The sequence below is a fragment of the Cygnus atratus genome, chromosome 3 (assembly GCF_013377495.2).
Source record: "Cygnus atratus isolate AKBS03 ecotype Queensland, Australia chromosome 3, CAtr_DNAZoo_HiC_assembly, whole genome shotgun sequence".
NCBI classification, from domain to species: domain Eukaryota; kingdom Metazoa; phylum Chordata; class Aves; order Anseriformes; family Anatidae; genus Cygnus; species Cygnus atratus.
The window spans coordinates 76,323,609-76,342,444 of record NC_066364.1 but is presented as its reverse complement, the minus strand read 5'-3'; the positions used below and the strand labels follow the sequence as shown (position 1 = coordinate 76,342,444).

At 40.5% G+C, this 18,836-nt stretch overlaps 1 protein-coding gene across 1 annotated transcript in view; it reads left to right on the top strand.

Annotated features, from left to right (window-relative positions):
* The first annotated feature begins 558 nt into the window (after positions 1-558).
* THBS2 (thrombospondin 2) overlaps positions 559-18,836 on the top strand; it is a 32,960-nt gene continuing 14,682 nt past the window's right edge. The window contains 14 exon segments of the mRNA XM_035539013.2: positions 559-719; positions 1,771-1,845; positions 2,714-2,869; positions 2,872-3,269; positions 4,682-4,766; positions 9,169-9,365; positions 10,113-10,253; positions 10,510-10,606; positions 11,655-11,825; positions 12,621-12,797; positions 14,296-14,469; positions 14,915-15,042; positions 15,146-15,298; positions 16,350-16,568. Coding sequence (XP_035394906.1) covers positions 713-719; positions 1,771-1,845; positions 2,714-2,869; positions 2,872-3,269; positions 4,682-4,766; positions 9,169-9,365; positions 10,113-10,253; positions 10,510-10,606; positions 11,655-11,825; positions 12,621-12,797; positions 14,296-14,469; positions 14,915-15,042; positions 15,146-15,298; positions 16,350-16,568 — 2,178 coding nt within the window. The 5' untranslated portion in view covers positions 559-712.

Genomic DNA, 18,836 nt, shown 5'->3' with positions numbered 1-18,836 from the left:
CCTGACAAACGGCAGGGGGACGGTGCCCAAGGCGGCCTTTTTGCTGCCGCCGTAACGTAAAAAATATTTTTTAAAAAGGGATGAAAACGAGAGGATTCGGTGCTGGGGACGGCTGAGCCGAGCCCTGAGCCGCCGAGGTGCGCCGGGCGGGCCGGAGGGGCCGCAGCCGCTCTCCCCGCCTGCCGCCCGCGGGGACGGGGCTCGGGAGGCCCCGGCGGCGGCGCCCGGCCGCTCTCGGGGCCCGGCAGCGGCTCGAAGGGTCTCCGCAGCGGCCCCGTCGCCTCTGCCTCTCCCCGCTCGCCCCGGGGAGCCCGTCCTGCCTCCCGCACCGCCCCTGCGCAGGGCGGTCGCGGGGCGGCGCGGGGCAAGGGGCCGGGCCCGCTGCCGCCTCGCAGGTAGGCGAGAGCGGGCGGCCCGGCGGGGAGGGGGCGGCGGGGGGCGGATAGGGGGCGAGGGGGGGCCGTGTCACCGCCGCCGAGCAGCGAGCCGGGGGCGCGCCCCGGCGCCGCTGATTGACAGCGGGGCCCGGCCCGCAGCCCATAAAGGCGGCGGCGCGGGGCGCGGGGCCGCGGAGGGACGTGCGACGGCGGCTGGGCTCCGCGATCAGCTCCGCACCCCGCTCCGCACCCCGCTCCGCACCCCGCTCCGCACCCCGCTCCACCGGCGTCGCCCCCGGAGCAGGCAGAGCCTCCTCGCCCCGTCGGCTCCCCCCATGCCAGGTGAGGTGATGGGCGCAGTGCCCCTCCGAGGAGCACCCCCGGGGGCTGCTCCGGTGGGCTTCGCCCTGGTCTACGGAGCCTGGAGGTGGGGGATGAGGCGACCCGACCTGGGACAGGGACAGGGACAAGGACAGGGGCGTCTGGGCATTGCCCCACGGGGAGGTGCTGGGCGTGAGGGGTGCTGCAGGTAAAGCGCATCCCCAATGAGCGCAGCCCCGTCCATAGTAAGAGGCGAGAAATCAGAGGAGCTGCGGGAAAAAAAGAAATGTCCGGCAGCCAAAGGTGGTATCCCTGAGTGCTTCCAAAAACGTGTGTAGCACTGGGAGTGTTGGAGCTGGAGGTGTGTGCGGAGGAGTGAGTGTCTGCACGTCCAAGTGAGTGCCGCCTGCTCTGTGAGAGCACACGTGTGTGGAGATGCAGTTATGTGGCTTTTCGCCGTACAGCGCTGCGGGGCGAAAATAGCATCACGTTGGAAGTCACTGTCTCCAGCTATGATTGAGTACAGAGGGTTGTAGGAATGGGTAATGATATGTGTATGAGAAGGAGAGAGGCGTTTGTGTGAAGACACTGGAAAAGGCACTGAATGAAAACTATCCCTAGTGATTAAAACTAGCATGTAGTGAGGTCCCATTGTCCTGCAAGGGTTTTCATCTGAATGAGAAATTTCAGCCTTGTGATCCAAAGTAAGGTTGCAGCTACTAATATGCTGTATGTCATGCAGTATCATCTGGTCCCTATGCCACCTGGTAAAAAGATTGTGCAGAAAAAATGTAGTTTCTGTGTGGCTTTCATTTTTTTTTTCCTAGTAGGGTCATTTAAATGAAAAGTAGCCTTACTGTAGAGTTCTTCATCCTTTCACTTGATGCCACTTTACTTTACTTCTGGCATCAGTAATGAATAAGCATGATGATAATCAAAAAAGATAGGAATTTGATTTCCTATGTGTAGTTGGGGTATATAATGAGAATGCTGCTTATGTCCTAAGGCAAATTAAAATATTTGTAGTTGACAAAGGTTATTTCCCTAATACTTCCTTTTGGTTTATTCATAGGAGTTATGGTGCAGAGGAGTGGGCTGTTGTGGCTTGCTGTCTTGATAACCCTGTGGGTTTCCTCAGATGCTCAGGGTAAGTTCTTAGCTAGATATAGTTAACTCACAAAGCTAAAACTTGGTGTAAAAATAGTCTTACCTGACATACAGTAGGCACAGTAAACATATATGACTTTTTTAAAGTGTCTGGAATTGTAGTTGCTGGGGCTTTTTTTTTTTTTCTTTAGAAATTATTGATTGAAATGTATATAATCTCAGAAGTAATTGCTATTATACTTTTCTCTGCAGTATAAATGTATTGCGCAATAAAGAGAATCACTTGGGATGAACTTTTTAAAAAGATGGAATTAAAGAAATAAACCTCTACAGACCAAATATAAGTAAAATGTAATTTGGCACAGTGCCAGGTCTTCATCTACATCTGATTTCTTGTCCTGAACCTTTAAAATGCACATCTCTTGCTTCCTGTTGTCACATGGCCACATGGCTTCTCATCATTTGATTTTTGTTAGCTGATAGTCAAAATACAGAAATTGGCTCAGTTTCCTTATCCATTCATATATGTAAAAATATCTACTGATTACATCGTTACATGCATCTGTGCATAGACATATACATGAACATAGAGTTCATGAACATTATGTACAATTGTGTATTATATAATGCTATAAATTATATAGTCATGTGTTTAGTTATATGATTGCATATTGATACCTACAGACATAAAAGAAGAGAGGCATCATGTAAATGAAAATGACAGATGGAAAATACTATTCAGTTGCATGCTAGTAAAGCAATTATGTTTGTGGAGGTAGGAGAGTACCAGGTTTGCTCTGCTGATCTTCATGTGCATCGTATAATTGCAGTTACTAAGTATAGTGTGCAGAATTGTTTCTTAAGATGATTTTTGTAGTCACATTGTCACACGCTGTTAATTTTTTCAGATGGTGACAAGGAAGAGGAGAATACCTTTGATTTACTTCAAATCAGTAATATAAACCGAAAGACAGTTGGAGCAAAATTGTTTCGGGGTCCAGATCCCACTATCCCAGCATACCGTTTCATTCGGTTTGACCATATACCTCCATTTAAACCAGAGAAGTTAAAAAGATTGTCAAACTCATACGGCAAAATGAGGGCTTTATCCTTTCAGCCACCCTGAGACAGGACAGGCAATCTAGAGGCACCATCCTTGCCTTAGAGGGTCCTGGCATCAGTGAGAGGCAGTTTGAGATAATTTCCAATGGCCGAGCCAACACCCTGGACCTCATCTATTGGGTGGATGGCTTCCAGAACGTGATTTCCCTGGAAGACGTGGACCTTGCTGACTCGCAATGGAAGAACCTCACTGTGCAAGTAACAGGGGAGAACTACAACCTCTATGTTGGCTGTGACCTTATTGACAGCTTCATTCTGGAGGAGCCTTTCTATGAACAGCTGAAAGCAGAGAGCAGCAGAATGTATGTAGCAAAAGGGTCCATTCGGGAGAATCACTTCAGGGTAGGTAACCCGGAGGTCTCTGGTGAGGTAACGTAACTGCAAATAGTTTCTGAAGATGCAATAGGTGCATTTTTTTTCTCACAATGTCTGTTGGATTTGACGAGGTCACAGGTTTTCCCAAGCGTTTCTCCAGAACGTGTTTTTATTCATTGCTGGATCCACATTGCATGAATTTGGGAGTTCTTGAAAGCAAAAGGACTGGTAAAGGACTGATAAAGTCTAAGGCCAGGAGAAGTGCATACAAATCCTCTTTGTTTTCCAGATGCAAGACTTCTGAATGTCACATTTTTTTTTGTGGTGATTTTGCAGAACTCTGGAAATAGCTTGAAGACCTATTTTTGGTTGAAGTATTTCTGTTCAGTTCACAGAACCTGTTGATATTTGTTCAATTTTATTTGAAAAAGATAGAGGAAGAAAAGAATTTTTAATTGAGTTGAAGGGTGTGGTGTTGGACCATACCCTAACAGAATATCTTGATTTGCCAATTTGAATAAATAACCTTTCATTTCAATTAAAAAAGAAAAAAAAGGAAAAAAATCAGAACAAAATGTTTTGATCAGTCTTGTTAAAGATTTTTTTTTCTTGTGGAAAGCATTTTGCTTCTCTTTTGTTTTAGAACAAAGCAATTACAAACTTTCTGGTTTTCCTATGAAATGAAAATGATTTCCTGTCCATAAAATGATGTCATCTGGTCCATGTACTCTAAGGATAGCTTCTTTTCACTTACAGTTGAAATCAAACTTGAACTCATGGCTTCAAAAATTTGCAAAGCCCTTTATTTTCTCATCCTATTATGCCATCTAGTTGTCAGTCAGAGCATGACATGCTGGAGAGTGGTTCCATGTGTTGACTAGTTTTGGCAGGAAGGTCAGAAGTTGTTGCCCACGGCCTCTCCGTTCCTGCCTCCATGACTAAGTTGTGCTGATGGAACTAGTTTTGGAACTGTACAGTTCAGTGGGCCACTGAAATAAGAAATAGTTTCAAAAAAGAAAGGAATTAGTTTAAAAATAGATTAAGTGAAACATACTGGTCTGTTTTTATAGTGTCGTCTCAGGGTAGTGTCAGCACAATTGAAGAGAGTGCATGGGAATGACTGGCTAAGGATGGAGGTGTAATGGGGCAGGAGCTTCTAAAGTTGGCTTTGACCTCATGGCCAATGTGTCATAGAACTACAATCTATTACTGTTTTATTATGACCTATTTTGGAAAATACCTAATTTTGTTGCTTAAAGTATTGAAATTGTATATAACAGAACCATCAATACATTTTTAATGCCTATTAGATTGTTTTATTTTCATATTTACCAGTCAGCTAAATCCAGTCAGTAGCACGGGGTTGAGACAGATTAGTTATTGGTTAATTCCAAATTGATCTAACTGTTTTTTTTATTTATTTTTTATTATTACTACAGGGTCTCTTGCAAAATATTCAGTTAATCTTTGATACTTCAATAGAGGATGTTCTGCGTAAAAAAGGATGCCAGAGGAGCCAGTCAAGTAAGGCTTTTCTTCCCCCATTAATATTGTTCAGCTGACTTTGAAAATGAGAATTGCCAATATTGATTTATTATATTAAAGCCATGCAACAGATCCCTTGGAAATTGTAGAGGATTCTTATTTGATGATGAAAAAGGAAGCAAGTTGCTTTTTGGTGGTGAAAGGAGCATGCTTGTTAGCTATCTTGAGATATCATTCCTTCTCTCCAGCCTACATCTTTAGTTCATGCTGCTGGTTTATAACTCTGAGTCTCTGTTTCGAAGCAGGGAGAAAAGCTGTCAAGAAAAAGAAAGAAATAGAAATAGAAGGAAAAATATATATGTATGAAAATGTCTGTCTTCTTCCATGAGGAAAACTCTGATGCTTCGAGCACAAGACTAAGAACATTTTCTGAATTCTGCTCCTGATTCTCAGTGGGTCCATGAGCAAATCTTAGGGTCGTGTCTTAAAAACACTGAGTTACTCAACAATGAGTTTCTCGAATGAAATAGGCTTTGGGTTTGAATCCCAGAAGGGTGTTAACCAAAACAACAAAAGCAAAATAAGAAACTATGGAAGGCATGTGTGTGACAGGCTGCCATGTATTCTTGCTAGTCCTGTACGTGCTGACCTCACCAGGAGGGGAGCCCTCTGTGCGTGGGAGTAGATTGGATTCCTCATGACAGAGTAATGAAAATTTGTCAAGTATGCACTAAGGTTTTGCAGTAGAGCTCATGGGAGGTTCTAGTTTACTTTCCAGCATTTGTAACTGGCAGGAGCTCAGTCAAGACTCAAAGACAATTGATTCCATAAGAACATGGTGTTCGCACAAGGCAGTCAGGACTTGGGGATTTTATTTGAAACTCTTATCATCTGAAATGCCATTATTTCTGTCATTTTGCCAAGACATATGACATTGAGCAAGTCAGTTAAGCAGACTATGCTCTACTTTTTTCCTTGCTTTTACATACCCCGAAAGTTAAGCAGTAGCAGGTCTTAACTTCTTCAAAGGGAGACAGAGTTCTGAGATTTCACAATGAGAAGTCTCTAAGATATATAAATATGCATGTATATATATATGTATGTATATGTACAAAAAATTAACTGAGCTTGCTAGTTGGTTTTTAAATCTTGATAAAGGATACTGGTTGATTATTCCGTACATTCCAGAGGTGTGCCTTGCTGCAGGACCTCATACACAAGTGTGATGATGTGTTAGAAGCGAGTCTTGTGGGCCAGAATGGAAGTGGCCTTAGATGGCACAAGTAAGAAAACAAGCCCTCATTTGTTGATTATCATCTATCCCAGCCACACTGTTTTCTGTACTCAGAAACTACAAACTGCACAGAACTACTGATTACTGGTTTTCAGCTTTGTTGGTGGAAGAAAATGCTTGAGATCAGATCTGTTGTGGGAGAACAGAACATTTATTTAGGTCCAACTGTAATCTAAATAAGACATGGTTTCGGGAAGGATTCCGTTCAGCTACCCTGCTTCATTTGCCAGGGGAAGCAATATTCCCAGAAACTGAGGTAGAATGTAGAGGGCATATTCAGCGGTCAGAGACAGAACTGTGTCATTATTCAATATGCTGGGCTCCCTAGGTGTAAATAGATTTAACCAGCAAAACAAATGAAAGAGGGTGTCTTCAAATCTATATTACTATTGGTTGATTACCACAAAAGAAAATAGTTGGACCAAATGTTTTGAAATATCACCAAGTAAAAATGGAATATTTTAGTACAGTATTTCTACTATAAAGAGGAAGCCAATGGGAGTCTAAAGGGATAATTGAGTTTTGCATACTGTTACATACCTACTTTAGCCGCCATAACCAGCAGCATCGTTTTTAATGCATATTTTGTCATGTTTGTCAACTACCAAATTTTCAGGTCTGATAAATTACACAGATTTTGGTTTTATCGTTCCTGGGAAATACTTAGCAAATGATTTCGTACACAGTATTTTGACTTTTATTTTACAGTACCAAGAGAACACTACAAGATGGAAATTGCTTGTGTAATGGCAGAAGAGGGCTAATGGCATGCTGTTGTTGGAGGCTGTCAGAATGACCTGAGAATTTTCTTACATGCATGACTGGGATTTTCTGGCATTGCCTATCCAGGTTAATTATCACAGATGAAAAGCCATGGGTAATATGCTACTGAGCACAGAATACATAGGTATTTTCCCATTTTCCTTGCCCGCCCGTCGAGCTGAGGTACAGGCGCTAAGGTGACAACTTACATGAGAGTGTCCCACATGGCAGACATTATCAGTGAATTGCCCTCAGCAACGAGGGCACAAAAATCCTGCTGCTTTTTCAGAACCAGGACTGTGTTTCCCTTCTGTACCTTACTGCAGTATGAGAAGGTGAGGTATAATGAAACGGTAGCTTGAGACTACAGCTGAGTTGAGGGTAGGAAAGTATCTCTGTAGTGTGGTGGTTGCAAATATTTTAAGCAGGTCTTACACACATTGCTGAGTAGGAGAGATGACAAAAACATGCCTAAATAGACACATCAGTAAAATCCCTTCTCCAGCTAGATCAACAGAATGAGATTTGCATATGTGAAGGGATGCACATTCTGCTGTTCTGGTTTCTCATTTTAAGGTAATCATGTGCTCCTTAGGAAATTAGCAGGAAGCCAGCAGCAGAGAACTGATTTTGCAGTGATCCCCAGGCATCTTCTTTCAGTCACTGCCAAGTACCAGTAGGAAGTGTGGATTTAGCTCTTCTAACATCGTTTTGGTTTGTGTTTCCTGCTGAGATTGCAGCTTTATTAATGTCCTTAGAATGTTCCGGTCAAGGCACACTCCATGTTGGCTTGAAAAATATGAAATTAATGACCTGAGAAGTGCTGTGGGGGAATCTGAGAAACCTGGTGTTTCAGTGTGGTAGGAAAATTGCATTCTTTCCAGGGAATCAAAAAGCAGTTGAAGTAAACAGTTATGACACAGAGAAGTCTGATCCGTTATGTGGTGTATCGGTTTTCTTCCATCCTGTAAGTGAAGATAGACAATTATATAAATTCTGGAACACTGCAAACAATTTATTGTAGATGGTGGCTAGCAGCAGATACTCCATACCTAGTAATAGAAAATCACATCAAACTAAATATCTTAAATACGGTTGAGAAGCAATTATTTAATGTCATCTTATGGGTTGGTTCTTTGTTCTTTTTTTTTTTTTTTTAGACTTCTAAGTGAATAGAGAATAATTCTGCTCCCATTTTCATTGCCTGTACATTTAACTGTAGCGCTTCATGTACGATCAAGCATGAAATCAAGCCATAAAATTTTTTTAGCGTTGCCACCTTCCGTGGCTTGTCTACAGTGACTGGTATTGGGGTGTTCAGAAGGATATGTTTTACGACTCACATTCCTCTAATGATTTCTTCTTTTTACATTGCTATATGCTTTGCTTCTCTCTTTTGCTTGGTAACCTCAAGTTATTACAGCATTTCTAAATCTGGTAAACAAATCTTTACTGAGTGATGGGACAGTATGGATTTCTATATAGCTGGTAATAAAGTTGAAGGTGCCATTGAGTCCGTACAGAAAGTTTTCGTGGAAGCCATAGAATATTTACCTGGTGAAGATTTAAATGCTTAATAGAAGCCAGATTGTTTTATGTAGTTATGACTGTTTTATTTCTTTTATTTTTTAGTTACTGCTGATGCTTTCTGTTACATTCTTTTTCAAGAGTTTGCTATAGACAGGGAGGTCTTTTAAACTCTGATATTAGAACATATTCAGTTCTCCCTCTGTAATGCACGAGAAGTTCCGTTTTAATTAAGTTTTGCCTGATGGGGGAGTGGTTGGAGTGACAAATCAACCTGATCTTAGCTTGATCTCCATTTCAGTTCAGAATTAAACTAACTATATAACAGCTCCTCTGAGTTTGACACCAGGTAGTGAAACATAAGCAGCCCAGAGGTTGGTTATATATTGCATATTGGTCCAAGTAAACATGGGATATATGGGCAGAACAATGCCAACGACTTGCTGCGAGGAGACTTTTCTTGTGTCTTTTTCTCTCATTGAGAAAACACGATAGGTCATGAAAAAATAAGAAACCTTTCATGACTCTGAGTGGATGAAATGGGTTTGATTTTCTGTTACTATGTCCTTTTCGCTTTCTTCATAAATGAACGTGTTGCAGTGCCAACAGTGTTTTAAAGCGAGCACTGTGCAAGACAGAGCTTGGCTTTTAATTTTGACAAGGGAAAGACAATTATTGGAACCAGCTGACATCTCGCCCTTCTCTTTTATTCAGGGTATAATATAACATGAAGTTGTTCCAAAAGAGCTGTGTTTAAACTCTACCCATGGCTGCCAATCTGTGATTTCAGCAGGAATCTGTAGTCTGTGGAAGAACATTTTTTTATGCAACTCCTCTTTTTCCCTCTCTTGCTACCAGCTGAAGTGAACACCATCAACGAGAGCACTGAAATACTTCACTTGAGCCCTGCTGTCACAACCGAGTATGTGGGTGAAAAACCAGAGAAGAAGGCTGAGTTCTGTGACCGCTCCTGTGAAGAGCTGGGAACAATGTTCACTGAGCTCACTGGCCTGCGCATTGTGGTGAATAACTTAGCTGATAATCTCCAAAAAGTGGTAAGTACCTGCAAGGCTGAAGAACTGAAAGAGGTCTGTTGTTTGGGGCTCTTTCCTTTCTCTTCCCCCTGGCGCTTTGATTCATAGATGGTGAGGCTAATAGAGGTTTCTATGACCCACATTTTCAAAGTGACTAGTAAGGTAGTTCTTGAGTATGGCTCTTTAATGAAGGCTTGGTTTTCACTGACTGGGTTTAAAAGAACACATACACATGCACTCACACACAGAAGAAATCAAACTTTTAAAAGATACTGCAAGTTTGGAAATTGAAAGCTAGCAAACTATGCCTTACCTGTATACCGTTAAAGCAATGTTACCATGCTTATACATTTCTGAATGCATCAACAAGTATGCACAAGGTACCAAAACTGTAAGTATATGAGATATTTGTAGTAAGTGAGATGGCAATGTTTTACTGAAGTGTGCAAATCTTATTCTGGATAAGTTGATCTTTTCTGAAGGAAGTTTATTAATATTCCATATGTCTCAAGAGTAAAATCTTCCCATGTAAAGGAAGAAAAACTCCTGAGAACAAATTTCCCTTGCTACTGGATGAGTGTAGTTGTGCTATTAGTGAAGAATTAATACATGGTATTGCAGTACCCGAGGTCATCATCTTTATGTACATATGTAAAAGTATAGTTTTTTAATGGAAAACTTAAATCCAGTAGTGTTTCTCAGTTTTGCCTTGTTTAAAATTATTTGCTTACAAAGCGCACTAACTTTTTCATTTGCTTCATCTTCTAGTCTGAAGAGAACCAAATTATGTGGGAATTGATTGGGCCTAACAAAACACTCAAGAACCAGTCTGTTTGCTGGCAGGATGGCCGTGTCTTTGCAGATAATGAAAGCTGGATTGTAGATAGCTGCACGAAGTGCACCTGCCAGGTAAGGTTTGGGAGATATTCTTCTCTGCAGAAACAAACAGCAGGTTTAATCCAGCTCGACTGTCCAGGTCTGGTCACATTTACTGAGAGCTTGGCCTAGACTTATGAAACTTTTTCAAGAAAAAAAGTTCCCATGTCCATGTCATTTAGAACAAATCAAAGAATTTCTATACATGAAACCTTCCCCAGAAAAAAAACCAGCTTTATTTGCTTCTCTATGTGAGTGTAAGTCAGTATGTTGTTTTCTTTGCCTGTAGGATTCTAAAATTGTATGCCATCAAATAACCTGCCCACCAGTCTCATGTGCTGATCCATCTTTTATTGAAGGTGAATGCTGCCCGGTCTGCTCACACTGTAAGTATTTAGCCAACAAAAGAGATACTTTTTGTCAGTTTTTAAAACACTACTAGTAGTTGGAGAGGTCACAACAAGAGGTAAAGCAAGTAAGAAGAAATAAAAAAACTTATTTGTATGAAAGGATCATATGAAATAACTTTGCTGCTCAAAGTTACCTTCTGGAGGAGTTGTGCTTTCTTCACTAATTATATTGGTTGCGTAGAAGTAAGCTGGTAACTTGCATAGCTAAGTTGGACACTAGAGGTTAGATGCATACCCCTCCCCAGTCATATTTTCAAAGGCTAGGCATTCTGGTTTTTATTTGTTTGCAACAGTATGTACTGTTGTTCCTATTCCATACTGCCTAATTAAAACAGACTAGCATAAGTTCGGACATCGGCCTTCTTTTCTTATATGGAACAGGTTGACAAGGTTAATTTAAGACAGAATTGCAGGCTGTGGCCTGGGCTTTGGAGTGATAGTTCTAGTAATTTTACTAAGTCTTCTTTACTTACCAAGTCTTTACTAAGTCTTTTACTAGGACTTCAGTGTGAGTTCAGGACTCTTCCCTCTGTACGGATCAGATCTATTACAGAAGAAAACAGCTCTACTTCAGTTGGTTAGATGTTCTAAATAAAAATGCATTGGAATAAACTAAGAGTTTTTTACCTATTCAGAGCATAGAGCACATTCTTTCAATACGCTCTTGATCATGTTCATGGTAATGTTGTGTTCAGAGGTATGCATCATACTGATCTGTATGCTGAAGTCAAAGGCATATGGGAATTGAGTGTTTGTCTTAGTGCATTCTAGAAGATGTCCTTCTTCAAGTGGTCAGTGCCTTGTGCAAGTGCACTGCACACAGGGAGGTTCAGGATCTAATCTGGGCTAACCTCTCATTTTCTTAAACCACATTTCCCTAACTTCAGTGGTAGCTCAAATTAGAAAGAGAGATCTAAAGGAGAAAGCATGTATTATACAGAGAAAGGGAAGTGAAAATCTTCCAAGTGGGGTAATAGAAACAACTTTTAATGCTAAGCACTTTTTTGTATCTTTTGCTTGCCAGCTGATGACAGTGAGGAAGGCTGGTCACCCTGGTCAGACTGGACGAAGTGCTCAGTTACCTGTGGCTCTGGGACTCAGATGCGAGGAAGGTCATGTGATGTCACCAGGAGTGCTTGTACAGGCCCACACATCCAAACAAGGCTGTGTAGCTTCAAGAAATGCGACCATCGCAGTAAGTAATAAAATTTCTCCCCTTTTTTAAAGTTTCTTTTGACTTCTCTAAGGAAAAATAAGCTTAGCCTGGATTTTCTGTGAACACTTGTTATTCATAACGGTTGGCATATGAACACTCATATGTATAATTAAAGTAGCTGTCGTTACATTCTTTATGTCTCCCCTTTCAAATATTCCTCCTTTTACTATCAACGTAGTATCTATGTGCATTCTGGGCACTCTGTTAAATAAAAAGATAGTACGTCATCTTTTCTTATACATTACAAACTGGAGTCTCTTCTCTGAAGACAGCATGGAGATAGCAGTCAGTTCATATTTGCAATACCTGGGGTCCTAGGTTTGATCTGCCATTCCTTCATGACTGTTGGCCCATTTTAGTAGCTTTGTAGTGTTTAGGAATTGGGTATTAAAAGGATCATACTCTTCCCTCAGAACTGTAGTTCATATTGTTGCAGATAGTCTCTATATCCAAGCTACTTGAGTACCTGAGGCTGTTGCTGAAGCTGCTAATTGTTCAAGTATGCATTTTAAATATTAGTTCCATTAGAACGAGTTTATTTTTAAGTAAAATGTTTAACATTCACTTTAGTGCTATACTGGTTGTTGAGACTCTTAAAGCTGTACTTGAATGACCAATCTGAAATGCTGGACTTTGTAAGTGACAGTGGTAGGAAAGAGATAGGATGTGCATCAGCTGTGGTGAGGGGCTTATTAGAAGGTTAAGTTTACAAGTGAGTTTGTATTACTGCTGCAGGTGGGCTATTTCCTTGAATTTTGCTCTTTTCTCTGGCAGTACGTCAAGATGGTGGCTGGAGTCACTGGTCTCCCTGGTCTTCCTGTTCAGTTACCTGTGGAATAGGAAATATCACTCGCATCCGCCTCTGCAATTCCCCTATCCCCCAGATGGGTGGGAAAAACTGTGTGGGAAATGGGCGTGAAACAGAGAAATGTGAAAAGGTTCCATGCCCAGGTAAGTCTGTGGCCTTAAATAAAAGATGACTCAATAGTGTTGTTCAAGAAGTTGAACTTCTTCTCTTTATACAGCTCTAGATTATAGTGAATTTCTATGACAGAAAATATCTTTTGTAGTTTAGGGGTGAACTCTTATTTGCTCTGAGATTCTGATTTTTAGCATCATTTTCAGCAAGTAGTGGTCACAGAGGTTCTGGAGGAATCAGGAGTCAAGAAGTGGGGATGTCTGTTACAGGCTTGCCACTGACTTTCTGTGTAATCTCTTGATATTCACAACAGTTCTCCATGGCTGTAGTTACCATCTTGCTAATCTGCCTCACAGTGTTTTTAGAATGAACATAAGGATGCAGTCTGAAGTTTTATAAGCCTCCCAAGTTATTATTTGGCTTTAAACATTAACAGTTTGAGAAGTTCATTTTATAGTTTATTTATTGATGCATAGTAAACATATAAATATTTTTTATCTAATAGGAAGCTTGTACTGTACATATTAGGAATAAACATATAATCCACAGTAGCCAGGCTTCTTTGAATGCGTGCATATATATTTTATATATATGGAACACATTTATTTCATATTACAACGCTTTGTTCCTCATCTACGTGTTCTAACCTCTTTAGAGATTGCTTTTGATGCCTCTCTTTTTCTTTCTTTCATATGATTTTTCCTCCTTTTTTCACTTTGAATGTATTTCTTCACTCCCTCTTCTTTCCATGCTTTCCATTCTACTTATGGGATATGAGCCTGAATTTCATGCTAATATTAACCCAATATTACTTAAAGAGCTATTTTTTTACCTGCTTGTGCACGCAAAGTTAGCAACATTGACAAGGATGATTTATTTATGGACACACGCTATTGCACTTCTGTTTTTTACAGCACTAAGAACAAACAGTTTGGTTCAAAAATGTTTATATTTCATGAAAAAATCAGGAGTGATGACAACAGAATTGGTGGGATTGTACCAATAGAAATTGTGCAGAAGAATCATTCAAATAAGTCATTTATACTGAGTTAAGCAATGCCATTGAAGATAAACTGGTGAATAGATTAACAAACAAGAGTAATAGCTTAACAAAATATAAATGCTGAACACGCTGTTAACCTCAAAGTTCTAGAGCACAGGTCTGGCTCAGCAGAAGTTTGTATCCTGTAGTTAGTTACCTGCTGCTGTCTGTATGAAATGGAATCTTAGCAGGGAGCTTTGAAGCTGCTGTACTTGCTCTGGTCAGCTTAAGTGGAAACGCACCAAGCCAGTGGGCATTGAATGTTATTTTGAATTATTGGCCAAAAATGCACATAAAGCAGTTGGGTATTTTTTATTTGCTTGCTCGTTTCTGAAATATTACTATCTCAGTAGAAGGCTTTGCCAGCATCTTTCTTCCTCTGTGTGTGTAGTGAGAAACTGTCAGGGATCCGAGCAAATGATTGTTGTAACTGGCACGAAGTGTTGTCCCCAGTACATTTCTTTTCCCTTCTCTTCTGCATATTTTAGTGAATGGCCAGTGGGGTCCTTGGTCTCCATGGTCTGCTTGTACTGTTACCTGTGGAGGAGGAATCCGTGAGAGGTCTCGCCTCTGTAACAGTCCGGAGCCACAGTATGGAGGAAAGCCATGTGTGGGAGATACCAAACAACATGATATGTGCAATAAGAAGGATTGCCCAATTGGTTGGTATTTAATCATTTGTTATTCTGTTTGTGTAGTTATTTTCGCTTTTGTTTCTTTAATGGAAAAAATTTGAATTGACACTACAGAAATCTGCTAATGACACCTTGGTTACAGGAAAGCACTTTTAACTTTTTTTGGGTGCTGATTAGATCACTGGGATTTTATATATTTTCTTGATACTGACTCTTCCTGAAAAGGGATGCCTTTCTCAACCAGGGCCTAAAATGCATTCAACTGGATTTAGCAACCTGTAATAGTTTCATATTAAAACAATAGTTAATCAATGTTAAATACGCTTAATAACCCTAATTTTGAAGGTTTTTATGAGACTTGTCTGTATCAGATGTGATCTATGCTTATGAACAGAGAATTGCTGTTTTCTAAATGGTCTTATGTGCCTTTCATGCTCATAACTTAATAGATGCTTTTATGTGTCTTTTCCAGATGGGTGTTTGTCAAATCCCTGCTTTCCTGGAGCAGAATGCAACAGCTACCCAGATGGGTCTTGGTCATGCGGGCCATGTCCCGCAGGTTTCCTTGGCAATGGTACAGTCTGTGAGGATCTTGATGAGGTATTGACTTTGTTTCCACTAACATCAGGAAATTACTGTGAAGTTTTCATTATTTGGGAATTATGTGGCTATCTAAATATTTTCTTTCTTTCCTTTCCTACAGTGTATAGCTGTGTCAGATGTTTGCTTTAAGGTGAATCAGGTTCATCGCTGTGTGAACACGAATCCAGGTTTCCACTGCTTGCCATGTCCTCCACGCTATAAAGGAAGTCAGCCCTATGGGGTAGGACTGGAAGTTGCCAAGACAGAGAAGCAGGTAAGTGATGTTGGAGAGAATTTGATGGCTCAGAAACTGAGTAATTCTCACTGAAAGTATCTGTGAATTAAAATGTGATAAACTTGGGTGCAAAACAAAGATAACTTCAAATAGATAGCTTCTGCTTCAGGGTGGTTTTTTTGGTTCAAGTGACAAAACACTGAATTTGTTGGTTTCTGTTAAAGGTTTTTATTTTCTCTAGACATCTGCCTAGGACCAAATGAGTGTAACATGCAGGAAGTGGGCATTCCCCTAGTTTGCAATGATTTCTCTTGGGTGTATATACCTAGTTGGGGGATTGGGAACTGAAGAATTAGGATAGTTACCCATATAAGTATATTGCTGTTAATGTGGATATCATCAGACATATGTGCAAAGTTCTCCTTAAGTTCCATTGGGCTGACAACTGTCAGTGGGGAAAGATATAAGGAAGTGAAAGTGACATTGAAGGCTATGGTTTGAGAGACAGGACAAAAATATTAAAACAGATGCCTTAGAATGCCTTCTCTCTGTTGCTGTTGAATCAAACTCTGGTTGATTCAACATGTGAAGTCTAAACATAAAACATATGATTCTCAGAAACTGTCAAAGAAATTAAGCAAAGTGATATGAAGAGGTAACAAAAGCTTACATGAGGGGAATGTGAAAATGCATTAGGCTGTTCTTGATTTAAGAAAATAAAGGTAGTCTTTGAGTATTGACAGGTGGAACACTGAAGCAAACAGGTGAGTACAGTGTACTTTCCATTGCAGTAAATTTCTGGGCATTAATGACATATGGAAGAACGCAGATAAGAGTCCTGAAAATGTTAACCACTTTAATTTCTTTTGAATAATGTACAATTTTTCCTGTGGCTTGTTTTAATTATTTTCATTGTACGCGATGTCTAGAGATGTGAACTGACAGAGCAATATGGCTTACTAACCACAATTAAAACAAAGTTCCTCTCATTAGGCATCTAAATAACTGGCCTGCTTTTGATAAAGTTGAGGCACACAGAGCTGGCTGTGATGATTATCATGCTCCAATTAGTATGCTTTATTTGTTACAGGTCTGTGAACCTGAGAATCCATGCAAGGACAAGACACACAGCTGCCATAAGTCTGCGGAGTGCATCTATCTAGGCCATTTCAGTGATCCTATGTACAAATGTGAATGTAGGACAGGTTATGCTGGTGATGGACGCATCTGTGGTGAGGATTCTGATTTGGATGGCTGGCCAAATAACAACTTGGTCTGTGCTGCTAATGCTACATACCACTGTGTGAAGGTAGGTAAAATACTGTTGATAAAAAGTTACACCATAACCAGATTTTTTTTTTCCAAACAGTTGTAAGTAATGTTTTTCAGCATCAAGCTGGTGGTTGCTTTCATTTAAGCTTTGAATGTTTATAGCATTCTTATTTTCTGGGAGATTCCATCGAATATGTATTCACTTAACACTAGATTCAGTAAGGATTCTCAAAATGAAATCCATAGTCCTCTGCTTTGGATTTCTTTCTGCTCGGCATATGTTGAAGGCAGGGGTGCCTGTGAGTGGCGTTAGCATACTGAATAGGAGCTGCCTAAAGCATGTGTAGAGCGCACAGCTAGTTAGAACTAAACAGCATCTCTGAGTGCAGGTGAGTAGGAAATCTCACCTGCAAGGCTTGTAACAAGACACTAGTGGTCAAGTAAGGTCTATGGTTCTGAATCCTTTGTGGACTATCCTTTCCTTTTAAAGAGTTACACTGTGAAACTGGATTCAGAGCCTGAGGAAAATTTTTAGCAATGGGAAACAGAGATGAATACGAGTAACTAGACAGAGTTGTCTTTGTAACGCTTGGTGGGAGAAGATGGGAAGTGCAGCCTCTCTTACCTTTCAGAATGTGGAGTCACAGCTCTTACCCCCTCTCTCAGATGCAATGACCTGCCTGCCACATTGGCTTTAGACCTGGCGTGGGACTGTTCACCCTTGCTGCTGTGGCTGAGCCATCGTAGTGAAAAATGAAAGATCACTATGCAAAGGAGGAAGTAAGCATCAGGGAGCCTAAAAGTGGCTGTATATAGGTTTACCAGTGATTGCTTGCCATGGTATGTTCCCCGGGACCTGTTTCTATGTTGTTAAAAATAGGAATACGGATCAAGAAGCTAGGAAAGCTTGAAATCAGGCAGTTTGAGAGAATCAGAAGTTACCCAGGTGTAATCCAGTTAAGTTGTGAATCTAGGCTTTATCAGCACAAGAGAGTTTCAGAGCCTCTCAAATACCGATTTCTTCACCCTAGCTGATGTGTATTCATTGTGGTTCCACCCAGTTCAACAGTTACAGTTCATAGATTCATTTTTGGTTCCCTTCATCAGGATCTGCAACATGTTGACTCAAGATGTAAGATACATGATTAGTTTTCACTAAAATCCTAACATGCTATACCCATTCAGAAAAAAACTGTTTCCACGGATTGATTCATGCTTTCTATAAGATAAGTGTTGGTCTAATAGACAGAAGTATTTCATTTAAGGGGAAAGAGAGAAAAACACCTTAAAATACCAGAAACAAACCAAAGCTTCTTTCTTTGAGCTGATAACGGTTCAAAGTTTACTTACAGCGTAAGCAAAGCTATATGAATAAAGCAAGTAGTTGTAGGTAATAATAATAAAATCTTAGGAATATATTTACTGTAAATTTATTTTGCATTCACATGAAAGTAATATTTTCTTTTTCGATAAGTATTACTGGACCAGCGTAGAACTTGGTCAACAGGTGAACCAATGAAGCCTAGTTTACTGTGGGTTTGTGTCTTGAGGTTATGTTCCCAGGTGGAAGATGTGTCAAAGGTGTACTTCCTCTACAGCTACCTCCATGGAGATTGTGGTGAGGCGGGGATCAGTCTCTTCTCCCAAGCAGCAGGAGATAGGATGAGGAAATGGCCTCAAGTTGTTCCAGGGGGGATTTAAGTTGGATATTGGGAAAGATTTCTGGAATTTCGGCATTGGAACTGGCTGCTCAGGGAAGTGGTTGAGTCATCATCCATAGAGGCATTTAAAAGACGTGTAGATGGTGCTCAGGGACGTGGCTGAGTGGTAGACTTGGCAGTGCTAGGTTAGTGTTTATAGTTCATGATCTTAGAGTTATTTTCCATCCTAAATTCTTCTATGATTCTATGTCTAAGTCTTCTTTCTAATACCTAATAAAATGTTTTTTGAGTGCACTGGTTAGATCTATCTTCTCTTCATCCTTTACTTCTTTTTGTAAAGCTTATGGGAACCGGCTGCCCTTGAGGGAGCTCATGGGAAACGGCTGCCTCACTACTGGGTTTGTATGAAATTGGACTGAAATCTATAGAGAATACAGACAGGCAAGCATACAGATGCAAACATACAAAGTGATTGAGCAAGCTTTGACTATTTTTTTTTCATTGTTAAAAAAAAATAAAAATCATTTTGTATCACTGGTAGGCAGTACAGAGTTGGAGAATAAAGGCTGTTCACAAGTATTTTGTAAAAATACGCCATAAAAAGTTTGCAGTTACATTATGGTTTTGATACTTATCACAAGTTT